Source organism: Ptychodera flava (genome assembly GCF_041260155.1).
Source record: "Ptychodera flava strain L36383 chromosome 23 unlocalized genomic scaffold, AS_Pfla_20210202 Scaffold_23__1_contigs__length_28996876_pilon, whole genome shotgun sequence".
NCBI lineage: Eukaryota > Metazoa > Hemichordata > Enteropneusta > Ptychoderidae > Ptychodera > Ptychodera flava.
Window position 1 is genome coordinate 18176728 of NW_027248277.1, and position 25051 is coordinate 18201778.

Here is a 25051-nt window from a genome sequence, read left to right on the forward strand (position 1 = left end):
TGATTTGGACACGCAGACGACATAAGACGACCTACAAGACCAAAACGACACAAGTATTGCAGAATCTGCCCGCCCGTCCGCTTAGAATCAAAAAGACAAGAACGCGTTAGTTAAAATTGGGACAGACAGATACTAGACCAATAACGATCGGCTATCGACAGCCTATATAGCCTTATCTCCTTCAATCTCTACTTCCCTGCGCTTGTTTGTACCGTTTACATCAAGACTGATATTCTACTGTTTACAGATTGTCCACAACCAATTTTTTAATTCCTCTTTTCACTTTTTTTTCTGTAGATTAAATTTCTCTCAGAGTCTGTGGGCGGTAACATCGACGATCTTGCAAAAGAATATGGATTCAATCCAAAAGATGTCAAGCATTTGAAGGACGGGTGAGTGTGTTGAGAGCTCGGTGAGTGTGTTTTTCAGTTTAAATAACACATCTCCAGGTTCGTCGGTGTCTACGTTCTTGTTCTCAATAAAGCTATTCCTGGATGATTTCTTATACCATAGCATAGCATAGCATTGCATAGCATAGCATACCATGCATTGCCATACCAACAATACCTATATACCTAACTGCCTAGCTACATAGTCCCATACATGCATACATATTACATACATACATACAGACAGACAGACAGACAGACAGACAGATGGACGGACAGACAGGCAGGCAGGCATGCATGCATTCATGCATGCACGCATGCACGCATACATACATACATACATACATACATACATACATACATACATACATACATACATACATACATACATACATACATACATACATACATACATACATACATACATACATACATACATACATACATACACTCTCACTAAATTACTGCGCAACTTAGATGAAAGTATGAGAATTTAAACCATGCAATTTTTACTGCAGGCAGTTTTTGATTCCCGGTTTTATTGATACACACATCCATGCTCCACAATATGTCTTCACTGGGACGGGTTATGACCTACCACTCATGGAATGGCTCGATAAATATACATTCCCGACCGAATCCAAATTCAGTGACATTAAATTTGCGGACAGAGCGTATTCAAAGGCCGTGGTAAGTTTTCACTACGATTTGTTGTAGAACATAAAAGTTCTTTCCACTTTTTAAAGGGTACGAGTCGTCAGAACCGCGCATGTGCGACTTTTATGTTTACAATGCATTTCATGCACGATATCAAGCTGCATCATGTCAACAATTTTGCCACGTTTAATGTTTATGATGTACATTGCGATAAACATGTTTCAATTTTCATCATCGTCAACTTACCTTAGATAGAGTGTTTACATTGGTCGTATGTGTCCCATACGACCTTTGAGCGCAGTCCCGACGACCCCCCCCCTTCCATGAGAAGAAATGCAACATTTAAAGTCCCACTAACTGTGAACTTTACGCATTATTTTCATGATTTATTTTTAAACCAAAGTTTGTTGGTGTAAATGTGCTAGCTGAAGGACATGTGCAGAAGTATCACTGCTCCCTGATTTGAACCATGCCTACGTGTTTTAACAGGTTAAATAATAAACAGGTGCCACACTGATAAAATAGCGCCCCCACAGAAAAGTACAAAAAATGAGTATTTCCTGCAAATACACATCATGATCATAAAGGAAACAAGCCTGACACCATTTACTTGAATGTACAACACAATGGCCTATATTTTGTTGTTGTAATCTTTATTTTGTCTGTCTCATGATTAGTTTTTGAAAATGGCGGGAAATCTAAAATGAATTTACATGCCACTTTCGACACTTATGACAGTGTTATACACTTTTCAGTCTTTAATGGGTCTTATTCAAAGAAAAATCTTGGAAAACTGAGGATATTTTGAGATCGATTTATTACACATTCGCGGCTTTTGGGCCTTTAAATCTTAGAAAAAAAGAAAACGAACAAACAAAGTATAGATATGTGCAGCATGTTTACTGTGATCTTACAATTTTTTATCGTGTTCCTTATAGTTACACCCCACAGGAACACGAATTAATAAGCTGTTTTTCCACCAATTAGCATCAACAGAATTTATCCCAACTAATTATTATAAGACCTCTATAACAAATTGCAAAACGACAAATGATACAAAGACTTAGATATCCTTGAAAGAGTCTTACAAATCTACATCCGCAGCAGGAAGTGATATCAGGTTTTACGAAAAGAGTATAAGCGTGTAGCATGTTATGGCGGTAGAGTAATACGTCTTCTACTCCGAACACCGGAAGAATGTCCCCCGATAAGGGCATTTTGCATTTGCCAAGACTGTCCCTACTAGGCAGGCTCGCTGTAGCTTTCCGTAGATTCTGAAACTGATAGAAAATTGAATACATTATATACTTTCTAAATAGTACTTGCACTATCCTACAGAAACGAACGATTAAACACGGGACTACAACGGCGTGTTACTTTGCGACTTTACACGCTAAAGCAGCTGTTAAACTGGCAGAAATCATAGGTAGGTATGTATGTGTGTGTGTCGACGCCTGTGTCTCTCGGTGTGTCTGTCTGTGTATGTATGTCTGTGTCTGTCTGTATGTATGTATGTATGTATGTATGTATGTATGTATGTATGTATGTATGTATGTATGTATGTATGTATGTATGTATGTATGTATGTATGTATGTATGTATGTATGTATATGTATCTATGTATCTATGTATCTATGTATGTATACAACTGATTTTGCAAAGTCCAAAACGTGCACAAGACATAATGTCCTTGCTAATTCATACCACTCCTTTTCTCTTTTAGACAAAGCCGGGCAGCGAGCGTTTGTGGGAAAAGTCAATATGGACCAAAATTCACCCAAATTTTACGTTGAAAAAACTGAAAATTCATTAAGTGAAACCAAGTGGTAAAGTGATACTATGATGTTTAATTATTTACGAAATTTTGATATAGCGTATTGGACTTGTATATTCTTGCCGCATGGATATTATATATTTTAGTTTTGGATTAGCACGTGCCTTGAGGACAGATCGTTTCACTGTAAAAGTCTGACTATCTATTGTTTTGATCTATAGCTCTCGTGGTATCATTTTCATAAACCTGTAGTAAAATCAAGGTTTATGGATGTTGTTCCTTTGTGGGTGTTGATAATCACAAATTGGCTTCTTTTTCGATACAGCCACGTGAGCTTATCATCTTGTTTGACTTTCAGAATGTTTTATATTCTCAAATTGTTTTTAAAAGTGTATCACCTGACAGTTTATCACATTGGAAAAGGGCAAATATTAGATAAAATATGATGGATTTCGAAGCAATATGGAGGATCCCATGCATGCTTCAAAAGGTATCCTCGTTCCAGGCAACCTTAATATGTAAATAAGATCTTTGGTCCTTTAAGGCTAGGGTTTTCGGTATAGTGAGAATTACCCATAAACATAGATATTTAGGCCAGAGAGGGCTAATGCAATTAATCAGAGTCACTAAATTTGATATAATTATCTAACTTTTCACATGATGTGTAAATATCGACAGGTTTATAGAACAAATGAACGAAAGGCAATACAGCAGAGTAAGTGCCGTGATAACGCCAAGATTTGTTCCAACCTGCACTGTCGGTCTCATGGACGGCTTGTCTGACTTGGCGAAGACGCATAATCTGCCCATCCAGGTAACTGCACCATGTTCCCATTATCCTAGCAGTACTACATGTATACCTTTATGATTATATCACAGACAGAAGAAGCAAATCTATGGTTATATGTACATTTGCTTTCCTAGGTATACCAGTTTAAGTCCATTCTCCCTCCCTCCCCCCTCTCTCTCCCCTCTCCTCTCCCCTTCTCTCCATTTATCTGTCCATCACTCTATGTATGTATGCGTGGTATGCATGTAACATGTATGTATGTATGTACGTATGTATGTACATCAAGATATACACACACATATAATATGTAACACAATTACTTTTGTTGTTTTTAGAGTCACCTTTGTGAGTCAAAGAATGAGGTGTCCTTTGTGAAAAAGCTTCACCCAGAGACAAGTTATACAGACGTTTACAATGATCATGGGCTGCTGTCAGAAAGGGTAGGTGGACAAATTGCTGTTAGGTACAGTAGTGGCAAATTAGGTACAATTGTGGTAAAATAGGTACAAATGTGGTAAAATGGGTGCATCAGTGGTAAAACTGAGGTGTATCAGCCGCTCTAATTTCATTGCGTGCACCTACATCATTTGGTTTTGTTCCAAATTTGGTGGAGACACAATATGGAGCCAAAGCTGTCACATTCTGAGTCAGTGCCACATTCTAAGTCGATCCGTTTTCCGGTTTGTTGCCTGGCCGAGTTTCGTAGTTTCCATAATTTCCTTTTTCTATGACGCGGTTGACTGACTCTCTCTCTCTCTCTCTCTCTCTCTCTCTCTCTCTCTCTCTCTCTCTCTCTCTCTCTCTCTCTCTCTCTCTCTCTCTCTCTCTCTCTCTCTCTCTCTCTCTCTCAGACAATTATGGCACATTGTGTTTACTGTGATGACAAGGAAATCGAACTACTGAAGGAAACAGGGACTGGCATAGCACATTGTCCAAACTCAAATACCTTGTAAGGTGGAGATTCACAACTAGGATTGTGTCTAGAAATGCACAGTGTTTGCTTGCAAGATCCTTTGTCAATCCATTCAGACATTGCATGAAGATAATAGCTCTCCGAACATGTGTAAATGCGAAGAATGTCAACAAATAGCGTATCTTTCTTTCAGTAGGATAGTGTTATTTTTTATTTTGGTTTTTATTTTTGTTGCAGTTTGGCGAGTGGAATTCTTGATGTGCGTAAACTGCTGGAACGTAAAGTAAAAGTAGGGCTTGGAACAGGTGCTGTAATCAATAAATTCCGAGACATTTTATTCAATTCCTTGCCCACTCTGTTGACTGTGGCTCTGCAACCGAATCCACAGCAGTGAAGCTTATGACAAAATCACTACTGGAAAGAGCGTAAAAGATAGCCTCACCCAGACTTGCCAAAATAATAAAAAAATCATTATGTAAATGTGGAGTCAAAGAATTTTCAGGTTTCTCGCCCAGTGGCTTCCAATATTTGATAGTTAGGACTATACATACATATAGTTAGGTTAGAGCAAACGTTTTATTTTTATTGTAATTTTGAAATTGTGATATTCTAATTTTCTTGGCAAGTTTTCCCATTTCAGTCAAATCATCTAGAGCCATTTGTTTTAGCTTACACATGTGAAGTGTCAAATGGTAGCACCGAGCCATAGGCGCTATTTGTTTCAGCCTAACATTTGTTATTTCCTTTAATCGTGAATAGATGTCTCTGGCGGTTACAATCCATCCATACTTGACGCGATTCGTCAATCAGTCGGTGTCTCAAAACTATTGGCTGTTGACCGAGAGAATTACTCGCCAATCAGCTACCAGGAAGCTTTCAGATTGGCCACTCTTGGCGGAAGTCAAGGTAGGGAGAATTTAAACTTGCATCATCTGTCATATCAGCTAGATTCTGTTGCTCGGCCAAATGAAATTAGGCATTCTGGTGATCGGTTCTCTAAATTTTGAGCAATATGCCAAAAAGAGACCATTTATCTATTATTTGTTTACATTTATTTCTTTATTTCTTTGCATTTAGTTCTTGGCCTCGAGGACAAGATAGGAAACTTTGAAGTGGGAAAAGAATTTGACGCATTGCTCATTGATACTAAGTGCGCTGACAGTCCGTTCGACACTTTTAATGATGAGTACGCCGATGACCTCATGGTAAGGCCCAGTTTTGTATGATGTTAATAATGTGTATTAGAAAAGAAAAGCGTAAGTGACAAGCTTTAAAGCCCCAATAGGTGCAAATGTGTAATAAACTGATCTTATCCTGAGTTTTCCAAGAGTTTTCTTTGAATAAGACCCATTGAAGACTGAAAATGTATAGAACACTGTCAAAAGTGTCGAAAGTGGCATGTAAATTCAGACATTTTAACATAATTTTAGATTTCCCGCCATTTCAAAAACTAATCATGTGACAGAGAAAATAAAGATTCCAACAATAAAGATTACAACAAAATATTGGCCATCGTGTGTTGTGCATCAAGTTAATGGCATCGTGCTTGTTTCTGGTATGACATGTGTACGTGCAGGAAGTACTGTGTTTTTGTACTTTTCCATGGGGGGCGCCATTTTATGAGTGCAGCACCCGTTTATTATTGAGCCTGTTAAAACGTGTAGGCATGGTCCGAATCATTAAGCAGTGATAATTCTATACACCTCCTTCAGTTAGCTCAAATACACGAACCAACTTTAGTTTGAAAGTAAAATCATGAAAATAATGCATAAAATTCGCCAACCATTGGGGCTTTAACAGTTTTGACTTGTATTATTTTGCTATGTAGCGTGTTGAAACGTCGAATGAATTTCAGTTCGGACTATATAATTCACAGTGTCGACAATAAGATTCATCGGCCATACGTACATCTCTACGTATACGTTGTAGACATGGACCACTAGACATTCCCTGTGATTTCACAAAATGGAACCATGACAGCGAAAATTTTGAAGATATTCCGAAGGGACGAGTGGGGATATGTTGAATGTTTCCATCTGATTTGCTACAAAGCATTTGATGTAATCACATATATTTGACTAATTTGAGCATTTTTTGCGTCTTTCTCTTTTCCCCAGGATATTTTCAGAAGTTTATCTTCCTTGGTGAGTAAAACCAATGTTTTTTTTTCTCAAAACGCAATTTTAATATTGTAGCTCAACGGGCCTGTGAAACTGATAGTTGACCTTGCATACCTATGTCCCAATCAGGTCGTGTTTTACAAGATTTTAAAGTGCCACAATCATAGGTACTAACTCAAACGGTTTAGCTGCCGAAGTGTAGTACAAATATACATAAGGGGACGATCAAACCTTTTACTCTGGAGCGTTGCTTCAGGGTCTGTTGTCGTACACACGCAAACGTGCAAATGTTGTTGACCGCAACTAGATATTGTGGAAGATATGCATTGTTTAAGCTTGATTGTCGCACATGCGCAGTATTACGACTTCATCCCTTTAAAGATACTGTCTTTAGCGTATTATTTTCGGGGCCTTCACACTCTGTTGACTCATCGTTAGTGTCACAGCAAACTTGAGGCGTCAATGATACACATGAAAGAGACAAAGTTGCCTTTTAGCGTATTTTTTGTCATAGCTTGAATATTCATTTTTCACAAAAATCACGAAAGAAAGCAAAAAAAGTCGAAATTTTGGAGACCATTATTTATAAAAGACATTGACCTTCATGCAACTTTGATGAGGTGATGACGTTGATGAGATGATGACGTTGATGAGGTGATGACGTTGATGCGGTGATGACGTTGATGAGGTGATGGCGTTTGTTAATCGTCAATAACGTTCGATTGCAGGTGATGACCGCAACATCCGGGAAGTTTACGTGGCAGGTGAAAAGATCCTCCCAAGGCAGTAATGGCTCTTGAACCGCCAGACGGAGCAACTTGATTGGTTCCAGGTTAGCTACAAGGTGTCCGTAAGCCTATCAACATGAGGTCGTTTTTATCCCCAGAGTAACTGCAACAGCCGTATAATCGAGAGAATAAATGAGAACAGCAGTTCTATTCTCATTTTTCTGCGTGTTTTTCTTTTGTTTCCGCACAAGACCGCGAACGACCAAACTCCTCTAGGTCATTAAATCGCAAACGAAGGGTCAATGTGGCAAAACGAGTCAGATGCTCATTGCCAAAGATACTCAAAGGCGCCCGACAATTTCTTTAACTTTTGCATCGAATCCCGATACTTTAATCGAAAATGGAGATTGTATAGTTTATTTGTTAAATACTCACAGAACGGTTTTCACTGAATGGAGACCAACAGTGAACATTTTATTGGGTTTATATATATACAACTGTAAAAAATTATGAAAATTTATCTTTTAAAGGTCATGAGTTATATGTTGATTTTTACCTGACATTTCTTTCATTCGTTCTAAATATCGTTCATGTAAATGGGTTCCTGTACAAATCACAAATCAAGAGCTGACAGTGTATATCGAAATGCGCTATAAAACTCGATCAGCATTTAATGATGAATGAAAATGAGAAACACATTCACTTGTATATGTATATATGCAGGTGTTTTTACATGTGTATACGTAGAGTCTACGTGTGCATATTATGTGTACACTACCACACCAGCACATATACACACACATGGGAAGTGCCTATGGAAAGTAAGTTCATTACAAAATATTTTCACTCATTTATGCTCGGAAATGAAAGTTGTTTCATGGTTGATTTAAAATCGTAACTTGGTAGGTAGTTACACTTGAGGCTGCCATCTTGTTGTTTGTCAATAACATGGGGAGTCCAGTGTAATCGATAATCTCGCCTGATCCATAAGCTTCGGCAAGAAACGAGGCTTACAAAATACAATATTGCGTGCTGCAAACTGTCTTTAACGAGGTAAAGCCGTGGCGTGCAACAAAATTAAGTTTATGAAATATTAAAACCTTCAATCAAAACATATCAAGATAATTTACACACTGCAATTTGCAGGAGCTTTGAGCTGAAATACTGATATTAATGTTTTTGAATCAAGATAGCTTTTTAAAATTCCTACAGGTAGAGTACACACTCGGAGATGTTTATTATATATGCTGATCTGAGAAATATTTAACCAGTGAGTTTGATGCCCGAGTTTATGTTTCATGTACATTCTTATATCACCGGAATTTAGGGTGATGGAACCGTAGTTAGATTGGTAGAACCTCAAATTGGCCAAACCAGAATCAAATTTACCGCCTCAGAAAACAAAGAGTACACACTACTCAGCTATCGATTTAATGATATTTATAATGATGCTAAATGGTTGTTTGGAGATCTGATGACGCGTATCACCAATGCCCATTATTTTATGTTCATGGTATTCCAGGAGGTGGAGCGCTCTCTGCAGACTATTAGGTAAGAATTTTAAAACTTCTTAAGCGGAGCAAAGCTGACTTGTCACCGCATGGAAAAAGTGTATCCAAATTATTTCACAAACACTGCTTTAACCCTTTCATCCCTATTTCTAAGTCTAGAGGTCCAAGTTTACCATAGAAAACCATGGAATTGGTTCAAACCATGGTGGTGAAAGGGTTAACGCTATCATCAGGAGCCCATCAACTTGCCGACCACTGGTCGGATATTGAGAGCTAGATGTTACTAAGGTGTTTCCTTTTAGATGTTTCATTTTATATATGCATTTTTATTCCACAACTGGCGAAATCATGCCTGAAATTTAAAATAGGCGACTCTGTACTAGTTTTTGCATCGACCAATCAGCGTTCAGATTACATCATCGATAAATGGAGGGCGTTGCAGGTTCGCGTCATCAAGCAATGTCAACGACTTTTCGGCTGTGTTCAATTAATATTACTGACAAAAATCCTTTTGCAAGTGACTTCAAATGCCAAGATATAAAAAATTGTAAAATATGTACATGTATGTGTATATGGATTATTCGTTTTCTCATAAGGCAATCCAGATAATTCTGTGTAAATTAGCTCCATAAGTTTTCATTGATTTTGTATTTATAGAAAAATGTATATTGTGGAATAACATTCACCATAAAGATCCTTTTGTCAACTTTTCAATATTTAAAATTGTTAATATTTTCATGTGAGACAATTAGTGCAAATATTCAATATTTTGATAATATCTACATGTTGCAAATATTTAAAAGAGAGGCAGTGGTCGGAACTCTGCTCAAAGGTTGCCAGGGACCCCTACGACCGATGTACATACTATATCCAGGTTACGTTGGCGATTGATGAAAGTTGAAACATGGTTGTAAACAACGAATATCGTAAATTTAAATGTTGCAGCTATGTTTAAGTGATGCATCTAGATATAATGCATGAAATACATTGTTTGTAAACAAGAAAGTCGCACATGCGCAGTTCCGACGACCGCTTCGCTTTAAGGCTGTGGTAGTTTCAGTAAGTTAAGGACGAAGACAAGAACAACTCAATATTCTCTGATTAACATTACTTTAGTTGGCCAGACTTTGTAAACAGGTATAGCATCAATGAAATTCTTCAAGTCATTATTCTTAGAAACATTGTTTAGGAATGAAGGATGTGTTCTTGAAGACGTTTTGAATCTTCTTTTGATTTTGAAATACATATATGAGAGGATATAGTTTTTAACTCTGTCTCCAGACAATTCACGATTCACGCGTTTGAGACTTGTCATCGCAGAAGCAATGATTCAATAGAATATGTAAGTAGAAGTAATCTACCGCAAGTCACGTGATCAACCACCCCAGAAAGTACAATTTCCTGTTTTGGCTTGTCGTCTGCCAAGATGGCGGCATGCTCATTATTTTTTTGCATTTTACCGACTTTTGGTCAATTTTCTCAATTCCAGATGTAGGAAGTATACAAACTTTGTAAGTGGATAAAAAAAATTAGACAAATAATCGAAAGTTAAAATTACTTTAGCTTTAAAATCTTGTTTACTGAGTGTGAAATACTCGGACTTCTGCACACCAATATCTACACACCCATATACAGTCTTTGACGTTTCAACATGTTTACAGCAATGCTTTTTCGTATACGGAGCAGAATTTTTCACCCTTCGTTTGAGCTAAGAAGTACTATGAAATTGGTGTAACGATCAAAAAAGCATTATCAGTTGACTTTTGTCTTGTTTTAAAGGAATATAGTCGTCGGAACTGCGCTCAAAGGTCGTATGGGACCCATACGACCCATGGCAACAATGTATCCAAGGCACAATGGTGATTGATGACAGTTAAAACATGTCTGTCATAATCTATCATCGTATAATTTAAATGTTGCAGCTATGATGATGAGGTGCATTTTGATATCGTGCACGAAATACATTGTTTGTAAACAAGAAACTCGCACAGGCGCAGTTCCGACGACTATATCCCTTTAAATGACCATATATCACTTTTACGAAGAGCTATCTCTCTAAGTTCTATTCCGATTTTCCAACGTATGCAGATGTATACTTTATCCCAGCATCAAATATTTCTTTCGCTATATACTTCATATTATCCAATTATGCCAGAAATTACACATCAAGTTCCTATGATATCAAAGTGGAGAAATATATTCGGTAACCGACAATATTGTACTTTAATGTATATGGTTGTCGTCTGTGCTTTACAAGAGCTAGGTGTATTTTTCAATTCCTGTCGCTGGTGGCGCCACTGTCTGTACTGTGTGCGTGCAAAGCTACGCATTTTGTGAAGGCTGTAGTGATGTGACGTCACACAGTGTGGTGAATCATAGAACAATTTCAATATGGCTGCCCTTGAGAAAGCAACACCGGTGAAGTCAACCACAGAGGCACTTTAATACGACAGCTACTGATGAGCACAGCGCAGCCAGTGGCCGCACGGTGCAGGGAACTTGATGTCGCTAACTTCAGACAGTTTTAACAGGAAGGGCAATCGAGCATTACCTTGATCAGGCACAGCGCCACCATTTAGAAGATGTATTCACTTGGAAGATGTGTTCTTGCCGTAAAATGTGCCTTATTTTGAAGAAATAAAATTTTATCGTAATTTGAAGATTTTACCAATCATGTTCTGTGCAAATGCATAAAAATGTAATTTCGTTAACGGAATAAAAATTCTATTCAAAATCAAATTTGTTGATTTGATTTCATGGCTGCTGCTCTTGATTTGGAAAAATGCGAACTTTTCAGATGTCAACAAGTACGCACTTTATATTATTTCATTAAACTTTATTTAATTATTGTAGCCTGGTAAGTTTCATTATATTACCATGCCCTGCCCGTCGCATTTTGATTGGTCGAGCTGAACCACGTGACTGACCACAAATACACAGTAATGGTTTGTTTACATGCCGTGAATATGAATAATAAGATTAACAACTCAAAGTATCGTAACTTTACAGCTCAAACGTAAATCATAATCAATCACAAAATAAAATGGAGCACTTGTGGGTCAAGTTGAGATACTTTTTTCTGAAAACATCTCCGGATTTGCCAATTTTTACAGCGCGCGTGACAGTGCGTCGCGTATTGCTCAGTTTCTGGGGCCCAGTTGTCGTTCGCTCTGGAAATTTTCGCAAATTTTTACGGTTTTCTCGGGTTCGCTGATAATATAATGGAAATAACAGACTCCGCTCTGACCATTAACGTTTATTTGTGGGCGCGGGCTCGAGGAAAGCCAAATTAACGGGCTCGGCAAGCCTCGCCCCTTAATTTTTGGCTTTCCTCTCGCCCTTGCCCACAAATAAACGTTAATGGTCAGCGCGTCGCCCGTTATTTCTATAATCAAGATGCTTATCTTTCCAAGGGCCCTCAATTGAACATACAAACTGATACAAACGAAACGAAAATCCAAGGTAGCACAATACAATGCAAACAAAAAAGGTGAAATGAACCAGCGCAAAAAAAAAACGAACGCACACGATTAACAACAAAGACAAACAGACGAGAAAAACCAAAATTCAAAACATTTAAATTGCGCCCAGTAAGCTTTAAGGTAAGTTTTATACCGTAACTACTGAATGAGTTACTAGATCTAATATTTAAATCAATTTTATTCCACTGTAAAAGTTGTGCCTAATTGTGAGTTGTCTTTCAGTCGGGCAATATTCTTACCTAACTTGACTAACTTGAGCTTCAGATTTGAAAGGGTGGTGAGAAATCAGTTTTAGCTGCCAATATGATATTCAATGTCGGTGAAGAGTATGTGGAGGCCAATTGTTTCACTGCGGAATACTTTGGTTATCCATAGTCGGCAGGCTAAGTTGCACCTGAGTTCTAGTTTGATATTACCAGGAAAGAAACCGCTCCATGCTGCTATAGATGTGTAAAGTGAGGTGAGGAGTTAGTGTCAGAAACTACTGTCCCTCTCAAGAAAGCAGAGGCGAGTACTCGACCGTGAGAGGGAGTTTTTCGCTACCCCAGGCAAAAAATAAGGCACTGTTTGCATTAAATCCCCTGAGGTCAAAAATCCTTATTTGTTACAGGAACCACTGAAATTTTTGCACCTTAGATCTTGTAATTCTTCCATGATCAATTTCGGCAAAAAGACTTTTAATATATTGTGACGCAAGATTATATAAACATTTAAAAACCACACAAATATTCTTATAAATATATTATCTGGTAGTATCATTATATGCATTGTTTTAAATAAATCATCAGTTAAGGCATTATACCTTGCATCACACAGAACTCTAATAGCACATTATTATTACAATAAAGTGGCAAATCGTTTATATATATATATATATAATATATATATATATATATATATATATATATATATATATATATATATTATATATCCTTGCAGGAAATTACAGTGCCTGAAGTAAAATAAAGCGTATAATAACACAAATACTTCACGTACAAAGTAATGAAATCTGTAATCTTCAGACAGAAGTGCACTATGCATGATACTTAAGTAACAGATATCATTACTTTGTACTTGAAGTAATTTGTGTTATATATATATATATATATATATATATATAATATATATATATATATATATATATATATATAAATCGAAGTATAGATGGATGTCCTCCATATATATATATATATATATATATATATATATATATATATATATATATATATATATATATATATATATATATATATACGGTAAAATTTTCTGATACAACAACAACCATGTCGAATAGAGATACTCTGGGATTTGTACCATGAAAGAAGATATCTGATATACTGACAAAAGAGACACTATTCTCTGAAAATCATTTACAAAATGATTCACAAAAAAGTCGTTAAATACATTTGCAATGGCCTTAGCTTCTATGTTGTTTACCAAACAAAGCATCGAAAACACAATTTATGTGTTGTTAACCTTTATTATTTCCGACAGCGAAGAAGTTTTTGAACCTGTTAATTCTCTGAAATACTACTAAAGCTTATCAGTTTTGTGTTTGTTTTCTTCTATAAGAGTTTAATAGTCTTCTTTCTTTGACTTAATCAGTTTATTCACCTTTCTACATATCTTTTGCACTGGCACTGATTTGCATAAAGATGGCGGAGACCTAATACCCATGCAGATTAATGAAAATCGGTCATTGCCTTAAAGAATAGCTTTTGACACCAAAACTAAACTCAAATGTTGTCGTTTTACGCCGATGTAGCAGACTTCAGAAGATAAGACCGAGGCACGAGTCCTTTGTTTATCAATGCCTTGTTTTGATTGCGATAGAAAATTATAAAAATTGAAAATGGTAATGTCGTCTGCTCTGTCATTATGCAAATTAGCCATCGTCTGTGGTGCGTGTTTTTTTGAAATATTGAAATAATCTCACGACAGACTTTAAAAGAATTTCTAGGAAGGACCGACTTTGACATAGGGATTGTAAATATTTGTGACAATCCAATTTACTTTCATGATAATTGTAACCCTGCCAGGCCGAGAACATATGAAACACAATGCCCGCCATATAATGTAAGAGCCGTTCATAGTAAAAGTTGGCGGAATATGATGGTGAGCACAATCATTTCTTTGTGCATACCAGATGGCGAACCTGAAGTGCTTCGGTAAGTAGGTAACATGGAGGGTAAAATCTGTCATTTTGTAGTTTGACGATGTTTCAAAGGAAGTGCTTGCAGATACAAAACTAGGCAGATGAATATCCCGAGGTTGTCACAAAAAAGAGAGCGTTCGCTGTCTCTCAAGGACTCGTGAGTGGGTTCACTCTTGCGAAAAATCTCTCGCTGTAGTGAGTAGAGTAGTACCTCAGACAAAAGCGCGTGATTCAGGTATCCTTAGGCAAGAATCTTGTGGAACACTTCACAAATCAGATGCCATCTTATCAAGCGAAGCCTGTACACTCATAACGCTGGACGTTTGAAATATATTCATAGCTGTTTTTCGACACAATGTTTGAGTTCGTTTCTTTGTTCAACATTCTTCTCAACAGGTTGATCTGTTTTCAGCCGATTGCAAGGTATCAACCCGAAAATTGGAACACCTTTCATGGGTGTTTTTATTACATAACAATAACCAACAACTATCAGTGAGAGTCCTAAATTTCAGTCCATTGACTTTCAAAAAATCATAACTATTTCATTTATATATTTTTGAAAAGAGTCACTACATCATAAACCACCAATAATTCTAAAAGCTTGCCTGGATTAATCGGTGACAGAAAGACACAATACAATATCTTACAACATAACTCTCTTACACATGCGAACAGACATTTTATTTTTCCATTTTTGCGAAAATATCGTTAATGTATTTCGACTGCTCAATTTTTTGTGTTTTAGTCTCGACATTCCTCGTTTGTGTATGCGAGGAAAAGAGATTTAATTTATGCACCATACCGTCTTCACGTTAAAACGAGGAGTTTGATTGGGCGTATCTCCCGTCTTTCTAATTTGCATATCAGCCATCCTGACATATATCAGGACCGTTGACTCGACATTCCTTTTTAATACGTCACTTCCTTTGTCCCTATCGATTTGATTTTAGGACATGCCATATGTACACCAAATTCAAATTAAAATACTTTATTGTCCACAAATACATTTAGAAATCTGTCTTCAGACTCATCAAATACAGATTAACCCTTCACCCCCAGTTCCCTGTATACAGGTCCAACTTTGCCATAGAAAACAATGGATTTGGGACAAACCATGGTGGTGAAAGGGTTAACATGATACAAATGGCAAGAGCGTTTTATAAACGGGACGCTAATATACAGTATAAAGATTAAAAAACACACACAATGGCAACATTGATGCAAATTCGAAACACTTGCAAACAAAAGCAACTAAAACCCGACTGAAAGTTTGAAACAACTACATCAAATATGAATTTAAATTGAAACAGCTGATGGAAGGACCCGATAACGTCTCCCTGACGGGAGCTCCTGGAAGTAACTATGGAGAGGGTGGTCAAAATAATTGACAATGTTGTGTGTTTTCCTTTTATCTGCATAACGGTAAAGGTTTACAAGATAATTTTATACATTGTATTTTCTCTCATACTTCTACTGTTATGTGTTTTTTCAAGTTTTTTTTTTTATAGTATTAACTTGGCGATACTCGCAAGAATGAAATAACATGGGACATAAATGACGGGCTACGTTGACAAGCCTGGCACCACATCAAAAAAGGATAAAAAAATGTTGGAAAATACATGAAAAATTACAGCACTTTATATTATTGTTTTCAATGTCAACTACACTTTCTTGCTCTATTCCCAAAAGCATGTTGAGATGCAAATTCTTCAGCTTGTCAACTCTGCCTGTACACAATGCAAATTGTTATTATTGACAAGTGAATTCAGGTCCGGACTAGAAATCGAATGTGAACAACAACAGCGCAGTTTACATGCAAAGACGCTATACTGACAACTTGATGTAAGTAATTGGTGTTTCAACAGGCTATAGGGAATGGAACAAGAATTTTCAATTGACATACAGGACGAAAATATTATCATCAGTAAATGGAATGTTTAAGCAATTTAAGCGTTCGCCTTAGTAATGGAAAATATAATGTGCGGTCATTTATTTCTGTAAGTGGTTTGCATAAATCTTGCTTTTAATCTGTACGTGCCCAAACCAGTTCCCTGTAAACATGTCATATATCTCCATTGATGATAAAAATGGGTGTTCGCCAATCCACGGTGATGAAAGGGTTAAACACTCGGCTTTTCAACGTACATTTATATTTCAAGGTACAGTCGTGCTTGAAATATTACAAGGAAATATATGAAATCGATAATTGATCTTTCTAAGGAAGGTCAGTCAGACAAAAGGTCATATAGTTTCACGCTACATCAATGTCGCAACGAAATTTACTCTCCTTTAAATGCGTTTAATTGCCTCTTACGGCAGATGGTCAATTTAAAACCGTGTCACGACTTCTCTCCTCGCTGATTACCAGTGACGCAAGTAAGAGCATGGCAAGGACAGAGTTGTTGAAAACCTTTTTTTTTTTGCCGATTACTGTCATTTTGTCCAATAAAAACAAAAAAATCACCTTGGAAATCACCATGGAAATCATGTCAATATTGTGGCATGACGAAAGTCGAAAACATGTCACAAGGCCAAAAACACCTTTTTTACTTTTCTTGGCCATCAGACTACTCTGAACACATCTTTGTATCGAAAATACCATACAAAACAATATATATTAGTAACAAGAAAGAAAAAGTCCCAAATCAGTCTTTGTAAGGCAATTATAGAAAAACCACAGTCGCTTGTGAACCGAAAATCGACGGCCGTTTTGTGGTATGCATTAGGAAAGTAGCATACCACACAGCAGCTGTCGTGTACCGTTTCACAATAGACTGTGAGAAAACCCAAATAATGAAGTTACTATTTCCCTTATATGGATGCTTATGATCTTAAAGGTATGGAAATCGATCCCAGGGCATAGGAGTGGCACATGTAAAACATTGTGTATCTTTGCGTCAGAGGCGGAATAAATCTATTTATCCAGGAAATCTTAATCCCGACTGCTATGTTTGTACGCACATAGAGCCAGTCGACGTTAGGGACACAAAAACAACACGAGGAACAAACAGGCAGTGGTTTTGAACAAAATCAATGTACCCGGTACTTCACCGATGTCTGTAACTCAGTACATGAAAATATTCGTAGCTTGACGCACTTTGAAAATAACTCGTAACAAGGGACAGTGGAAAGCCAATAGAACTACGTGTACAACTATAACAGCCACTCATGTAGTTGGCGCTCAGTGAAGATTTTTCCGATCAACAACTTTGACGGATGATGGACTGACCTTTTCTACCACAATTGTTATATCCCTCGATTCAGCACAAAATTTTCGTATGGACTGTTGATGCGGTGTTTACAGTTGTTACGTGGTTGTAAATCCTAGTCGTATTTACGACTGCTGCGTAAACAGTCACTGAATAAATTTTGCACGCATTTACGAGCACTGGATATTACTACCGTTTTTAATCGAAAACCGTCCGTATACGCGTATTACGGTTGTGACAAAAACAACACAAAGAATCTGGCGTACATTGTTACTGCATTACTTTGACCAAAAAATTACCCAAATGCCGAACGGTGATCATACAGAACTCTGCTGCAGGTTTCTGGACTAAACGACCCCAAACCGACCGGGTCCCAGTCAACTGTGCCGGGCTCGACGTCTACTCAATCAGCGTCAACTCAAAAACTTTCACTCTCGAAAACTTTACTCCACAAACTGGGAATATACTAAATTTACGTTGGAAAAATTTCAAACTGTGTATCGTATTGAAAAAATCTTACCGGGGCCACGGAGCAAATTAAAAAACCAACAAACCCCAACAGAAACAGTGGAATGATCATTAGTGTGCAAGGTCGCTGTATTATATGTCAGGGTGAAAAAATCTAGCTTTGAAATTTCTGGACGGTACAAACGGCGGGGCAGAATTAGACAAGATTACGACCAATGTATTACCGCCGATGGTACATAACGTACTGTTGATAGCAGGTAGTTCGGTGTCCAGTGAGAACACGATTCCGAATATATCACGGCTGTTGATTTGAGCTGCCTCCGATCGAAAATTGTCAACACAAAGACATGATATCAATAATTTTGCGAGATTATAAGTACCCGCTGCCTTCTCGCCAAATAGCTGCGATCAAGATCATTATGATAGAAGCAATTGACCGCCGAACACCTGCTTGCTGTTCTTATACACAACGTGTAAAAACTTATTATTCCTGCTGAGAAATACGACAGCAAATATTGCAATGTGAATTTCTTACTATCTTCCTCGCAATGGTTTTGCATCTGTGTTTATTTTATCACGGTCACTGGACCATTTCTGACGATTTTTACTGACAAAGAATCAGTTCACACTCATCGTGGGAGCACATTGCAAAGACGTTCACAAAATTTTCGTCACATTCATCAAATTACCGTAATCCCCGTTTCAAAGATGTAGGAAATGTATAATGATTTGTTTATCTTGAAAAATCCCGAACTGAAGCCTCTAAATACAAAATGATTTTTCTTCTGAACAACTTCCCGACAACTTTACAATCACACTCTGGTCATCACATGGCGGTTGTAACCGTACATGTGCTGCTGCCAATGGAGAATCAAAAGACTTCAAATCAACAGTCAAAACGTACGGAAAAAATATCAATATCCAAGCAATGTAAAACAGAGTAATTTTGATAAGGTCAATTTATTGTATATTATAAAATATCTCCAGAGCACTCGGAACAGCGTAAGATTATGATCTCACTCATTCGAATACTAAACTCGCACGGTAGGGTAAAAATATGGGAACTCAGATCGTTATATACTGTTTCCGTCAAGCGAGTCCGCTTATCTAAAGACGGCAAAAATGGTAAAAAAGACGGTAAAATTACCATAATTATTATTGCTTGTCTCTGTAAATTTTGCCGACTATTCGTTAGTAGTTGTCGAATTTCTTGAGTTTGTCCGAAAACTATTTCAGTGAATGACGTAAGCTTCAAGACACCCGAGTGCGAACGCAATATCGATATTGGGATAGCAAAATCAGTCACAGACAATCGAGGAATAACATAAGAGTCTAATAATCTGCGATTTAATTCATCCTAGGTTACCATGAAAGTAAAAAAGGTAATGTTGTGCCCTGGTTGGGAAAGAAAAGTTGATTAAGTTTTCAAAAAAACGTCAGCTAATACTCGAACAATTTTGTAAAAAACTAGCTCAGAAAAACGTATAGAGAAGAACGACATCACCGATCACGGCGATCTTCAGACCTTTTATCATGTTTCAGTCTGAACGGTCAACATTTGATGCCATAATCTATGTCAAGTGTCTCTTTTTGGTCAAATTCGACAGATATGAATCAATCACGATTTAGTTTCATCGCCCCGACCCGACAGGAAATAATGAAGCTCATGGGCACCTGTATACATGTAATCGTGGCATGAACGTATCCAATGCCCGTCCACTGCATGAGCCATAGACCGTGCATCGCGAGCAAACAACGGAGCATTTTTTTTGCAGTCTGTGAGCGGTTGAGTGGTTTGGGTAGGCTGCATACATGTAGATCGGAATCGAGTTGATTTCGGCCGAAAACAGTTAGAAAGTAGTTTTTCGTGCTCCGTCCAAATTGGATCCGCATGTTGCCGGTTTTGTCCATGGTAATCAGCAGAGCTGTGATGGGAGGCCGTATAACGCCGGGAATACACGTCATCGTACGCAGGGCTAGGCCACAACACACTTCCGAAAGCGATCTATCGTAAAATAATCGTACTGCAGGTCAGCATACACATCACCCATTCATAGGCCTACAGGTACACATATCAACGAACAAAAAGGGAGAGGCAATCTGCTTGAAACCATGAAGTTGTCCGTTTGTGTCTGAATTCATTGTGGCGCGTGTTCAGTAACCGTTGGTCAAGTTTTTTCGTTCAGTAGTAAGAATCGTTTATTCATTGTTGACATCGTAATCGATCCGATGTACACAACAAATGTTTGATCGTTTGCACCTTTGCGCGTCCCCTCGTGATTGGCAGCTGTTTGAATGCTTTCATCTATTGTTTGTTGGACGCTTCGAACACAGCATCGAAGCAGTTTTGGCATAAAAAATCAACTTAAAATGGAAAAAATGAGAGAATTTCGCCAACAGGGTGATGCCACAAGTATTCACAAAACGTAATATGTTGGAACAGTGCTTTAATTTACACCATGGTTGTTGAAAGATCCAGATTTTCGGGAGCATTCGTTGACGTTGTTACCATGTGCCACTCATGTTGGATTATGAATCCCCAGGGAGATAGGGGGTATTTATAGGCTCCCCCTGCCTTTAAGCTCACATTGCTTGAACCAATTTGCTTCACCGACGTTGAGAGCTATTTTGACTTCTCTAGACACATCAACTCAATAAGCTTCACTCGGTGGAAACTTTCGTGTCCAGCACACGTTAACACGGCTTAATATTAAGAATACAGTATCAATGCGAAGGAATTCCTTACCTACCTATATTAAGCAATTGTCGACAAAGCATGTTGCAAAATCCCAACTTCCAAACTCAGAAGTTGTTTGTAAAATTTGATATTGTATCATGACCCGTCTTTTCTTACATTCTGAATATTGTGTCATCTTTGAAATGTAAAATGTCCACGCCATTTTAGCAGTATCTGGTTGAAGTGTACTGCAACTAGCAATACTACTTTTACTACTACTACTACTACTACTACTACTACTACTACTACTACTACTACTACTACTACTACTAGATAAAGGAAGGTGAAAATAACTTCACGTCAAAGCGCGACATTTAGGCAAAAGATGACTGCCACAGAAAACTTTATATTCAGTTCTCCGCATGCTTTGAAATGTCAAACAATGCTAATAAAAGGAGACTTATAATCAGTATAAAGATAATAGCAAGACACCCTCGACAGTGTGACGCCCTCACTGACAACTCTTCACGATAACGAAGGAGCAAATCTGACTTTTATTACCATAGTTACTTGCCGAATGAGTATAAATTTCACGGTGATCCAGTTTTCTCCCGGTGATTGATTCACATACAAAGTTCAACGTGATTGACTAAAGTACCTAGTTTCACTTTTCACTTTTCTTTCCATTACGTACGGGATCGCGCGAATTTCCCACAAGCTATCAGACTCCTTGACAAGGTCAAAGGTCACCAGGCTGGTAATCAAATCGCAAATCTACCGACTGTCTCGGGAGGTCGCGTTCAATTTGCAATAAAACTATGCTAATTGAAACCGTGCCAGGACTGTCAAGTGAACGTCTGTTTGTGTCCTGGAACGGTTCGGGTAAAATGTCAATCACATATTTGCTCAAGCAGTGGCGCCCTTTAAATATCGAACAATCACTGTAATTGTGTTTCACATTTCGGTTATTTGATTATTTTACTTCAAAACAGAGGAATGACCTTTCCCTATGCCTCTATAACAACTCTACTTCGTTGACAAGATGTTTCGAAAGGCACGTTTCATTTAGCCTATTTCTGTCTACGGTTAACTCGTTTACTTGGCACAATACTAAGAGCCACACTCATCCTTCTAAGCTAGTCTCCATGCCAAGCGTGGTCTGCAGTTTTGTCCGCACTGATTCACAAACATTTGATAGGGAAAGGTTCATTAGAATGACATTACGCAAATATTTCAAACCCCAAAACACACTGGTAAGGATCCTCTCTAAAAAGCTGTCTTGCTCCGAAGAAAACCCCTACACATCAAATCCCTAAAATTGTGATGTTATTTTTAGTTCAAGCATAGACAGGACGAAATCCTTCGGTAGTGTCTCTCATGTGTATTACCTCAAATATTTGTTCAATGTAGACTTAAGTTTTCTTCTCTGAAATTTTGTCAAACTACGATTATGTCAGTTACTTAATATCCACTCATTGTACCAGTTCCTTTGCATGTACTTTGTTCCTTCTGTCCGAGTGCGTGAAACTTGTATGATTTGATGTATATATATATATATATATATATATATATATATATATATATATATATATATATATATTATATATATATATATAATATATATATATATATATATATATAATGCCTATAAATTTTATCAGTGTTGCATGCATAGCTGCTGTTGTAGATTGTATGGTGTGGGCTGATGAAATGTCTTCAAATATTCATTGTAGCAGTCGCTTTCTGAGTTGTATTTTCGTCATCATTGCATGCGTAAATTAATATTTATTTTTGCATGTTAATGAGAGAAAATGACGTTATATGCAAACAGCCCTATCCAACAATCAATAAACTTTAGAAACCGACAAATAATCTTTAACTTAAACCTTTCACGAGAAACGAAAACTGCTTGCTACAAGGTGATTTGTCGCAACAATGTAGTTTATTTTATCGTTCAAATACCACATATTTCCAAATATATACATATCAAAAATCATTACAGCTTCAGTAACCTTAAAAATTCTTGTATGTCGGTCCAGTTTTGCCAAAGTCTGATTTTACGACATTGGTACCCTCTTTCTTCCACTATTTTCATGAACTAAGTTTCTTAAAAAATCCTCTCGTTACCGCGGTTACTTAGAAATATACATATGCTTGTTATATCAGATTTTCAAAGAATGCGAATTCAAATGCGCACCAAAATGGCCGCCAAGATATGCATTTTACAATATGGCCGCCCACTTACAGCGTCATTGATGACCTTTGACACTGCGGAGTATGCTCAGCGAAACATTCAGCACTATGAATTATATTGACTACTCTGTTGTTTCTGTGGAGATTCCAATGCATATATCACTGATATATGCACACCGTACAGTGTTTTTTGCTTTATTTGCATGAGGGCGCCGATTTTTGTTTGGGCAAACATTTATTATTTATCTTGCTCAAAATTGCACATGCAGTCCCAGTGGACAGTTTCTTATACTTGTATATACACCCCTCAATGAGTACATTCCCACGGACTTGTTTTAGTTTGGAAATAAAATCACAAAAATAATGCTAAAAGATACAGCTATTGTGCCTTTAATTTCGACGTATTATAAAATTACCTTTCTTTATTCATCAACAAGGCCATCGAAACTACAAAGAAACTACAAAGCAATGAAAGTATTTTGTTTTTTACAAAGCCCTCAGGAAAATAGCCGTTGGAATTCTGGCTCAAGCGGAAATACCTAATGTTTACTAAACTGATTATAAGTGATGTCGTGTCAACACAAAAAATGGTGCTTATACTAATTGAAAGGAATTATAGGTAAAATTTGATGATCTCTTTCTTGAAAACATTCGCGACAAGAATCAGCCTGGGGTATTAATGTAGATTGGAGACTCGAAGTATTATGAACATTGAAGAGTCAGGGGTCGACGCTTACGGTGATAAGATATCAACCAGGGATTATGGAATTGCGAGCCCTGTACGTCATATACTGCCTTAGGGTAAAAGGACAGCTGTTGATGAAATATATACCTTAACCTTAACTGTTATACACATTAAATCTTTGATGTAATGGACCAAACGGGATTTCTACCTGGCTCATTAATTTGCAGAAACATCTTAATCATAGACTAGAGTATCTGTTTGACTTCATTAAACAGTTCGAAAAGGATGGTGTGCGCGCTTTTTGTTGACTTCTACAAAGCGTTCGACACTGTCAACTGGAATTTCTTTACAACAAGTTATGCAGTATGTCAATCTTTAAGAATCTTTTCGTCACTGGGTCAGTTCACTTTATGCATATGTACAGAGCTGTCTTCCAGACTGTGAAAAGAAGTATCTTAGAAAACGTTAATAGAGTAAATTCAAATGTAATTCGAAGCTTAAGACCACTAGATGAGTCAAGTTACTTCGAAATGTCTGATTTTGCAAGTTATGGCTTATTTTATCTGACCTTTTGGTTCAGTTCTATGGATCTTGGGAATATGTAAACTCCCCTCTGGCTGTACCGGTGACGGGAGACGTCGAAAATACAAACGATAGATAAGTCTGAAGCAAGAGTAACAGATATCCAATGACAGCCTCAGAGAATAGTTCGTGTGAAAATCTATCGTGATTGCTACCATGGCAACAAGCTGTTCCCGAGTTCGGATAGGAACTTCGATTGCCGACTATTAGCACTCGCTAAGGAACTCAATTTCGATAATTTTCAAAGAAATGCACCAAAAACAGGATTGCTACTGCTATGAACGCCTGTAGGCATAAAAACCACGGTGGGGGGGGGGGGGTCGTAAATTTGTGTAAAATCTTGCATAATTGAAGCTCAATTGTTGATGACATACTACGCACATACAGTAGATACAAATTTATCTCTTGCAAAAGAGATAAACTGTCGTCGCATCTATTTCAATGCGATTATCTTCAAATCCGTTCCTCATTAATGTTGTTGCCGTAAAAGAGGGAGTGATTACCGTAACGGGGAGACACAGTTTTGCAACATCGTGGTAATTGTCACTAATTTCATAAAAAAAAGGACAGCAGAAGAGAGAAACGGTCTCATGAGGGTGAATGCCAAATTTGACAACGGTGCGAGCAAGCCTGATCGTGTAGGCGTTAACTAGCTAGCATATTCACAGAATAATCGTAAATTGTAACTGCCGTAATAACAGACGACTAACGACGCGGG

The 25051-nt window shown here is 37.5% G+C and overlaps 2 protein-coding genes across 3 annotated transcripts in view; both read left to right on the top strand.

Annotated features, from left to right (window-relative positions):
• Positions 1-6320, top strand: part of LOC139123539 (tripartite motif-containing protein 2-like) — a 160667-nt gene extending 154347 nt beyond the window's left edge. The window contains exon 2 of the mRNA XM_070689709.1: positions 5785-6320. The gene's annotated coding sequence lies outside the window, so the exon portion shown is untranslated. The remainder of the gene's footprint in view (positions 1-5784) is intronic.
• The window catches only part of LOC139123540 (guanine deaminase-like), a 53872-nt gene extending 42251 nt beyond the window's left edge, over positions 1-11621 (top strand). Inside the window, exons 2-14 of one of the 2 annotated variants that reach the window (XM_070689710.1) lie at positions 298-392; positions 908-1079; positions 2385-2472; positions 2770-2872; positions 3499-3634; positions 3946-4050; positions 4462-4559; positions 4761-4828; positions 5283-5429; positions 5601-5728; positions 6641-6667; positions 7372-10663; positions 10908-11621. In XM_070689710.1, coding sequence (XP_070545811.1) covers positions 298-392; positions 908-1079; positions 2385-2472; positions 2770-2872; positions 3499-3634; positions 3946-4050; positions 4462-4559; positions 4761-4828; positions 5283-5429; positions 5601-5728; positions 6641-6667; positions 7372-7443 — 1239 coding nt within the window. In that variant the 3' untranslated portion in view covers positions 7444-10663; positions 10908-11621. Of the gene's footprint in view, positions 1-297; positions 393-907; positions 1080-2384; positions 2473-2769; positions 2873-3498; positions 3635-3945; positions 4051-4461; positions 4560-4760; positions 4829-5282; positions 5430-5600; positions 5729-6640; positions 7264-7331; positions 10664-10907 lie in introns of both variants that reach the window. The other variant, XM_070689711.1, reaches the window with a different exon arrangement.
• Positions 11622-25051: the final 13430 nt, after the last annotated feature.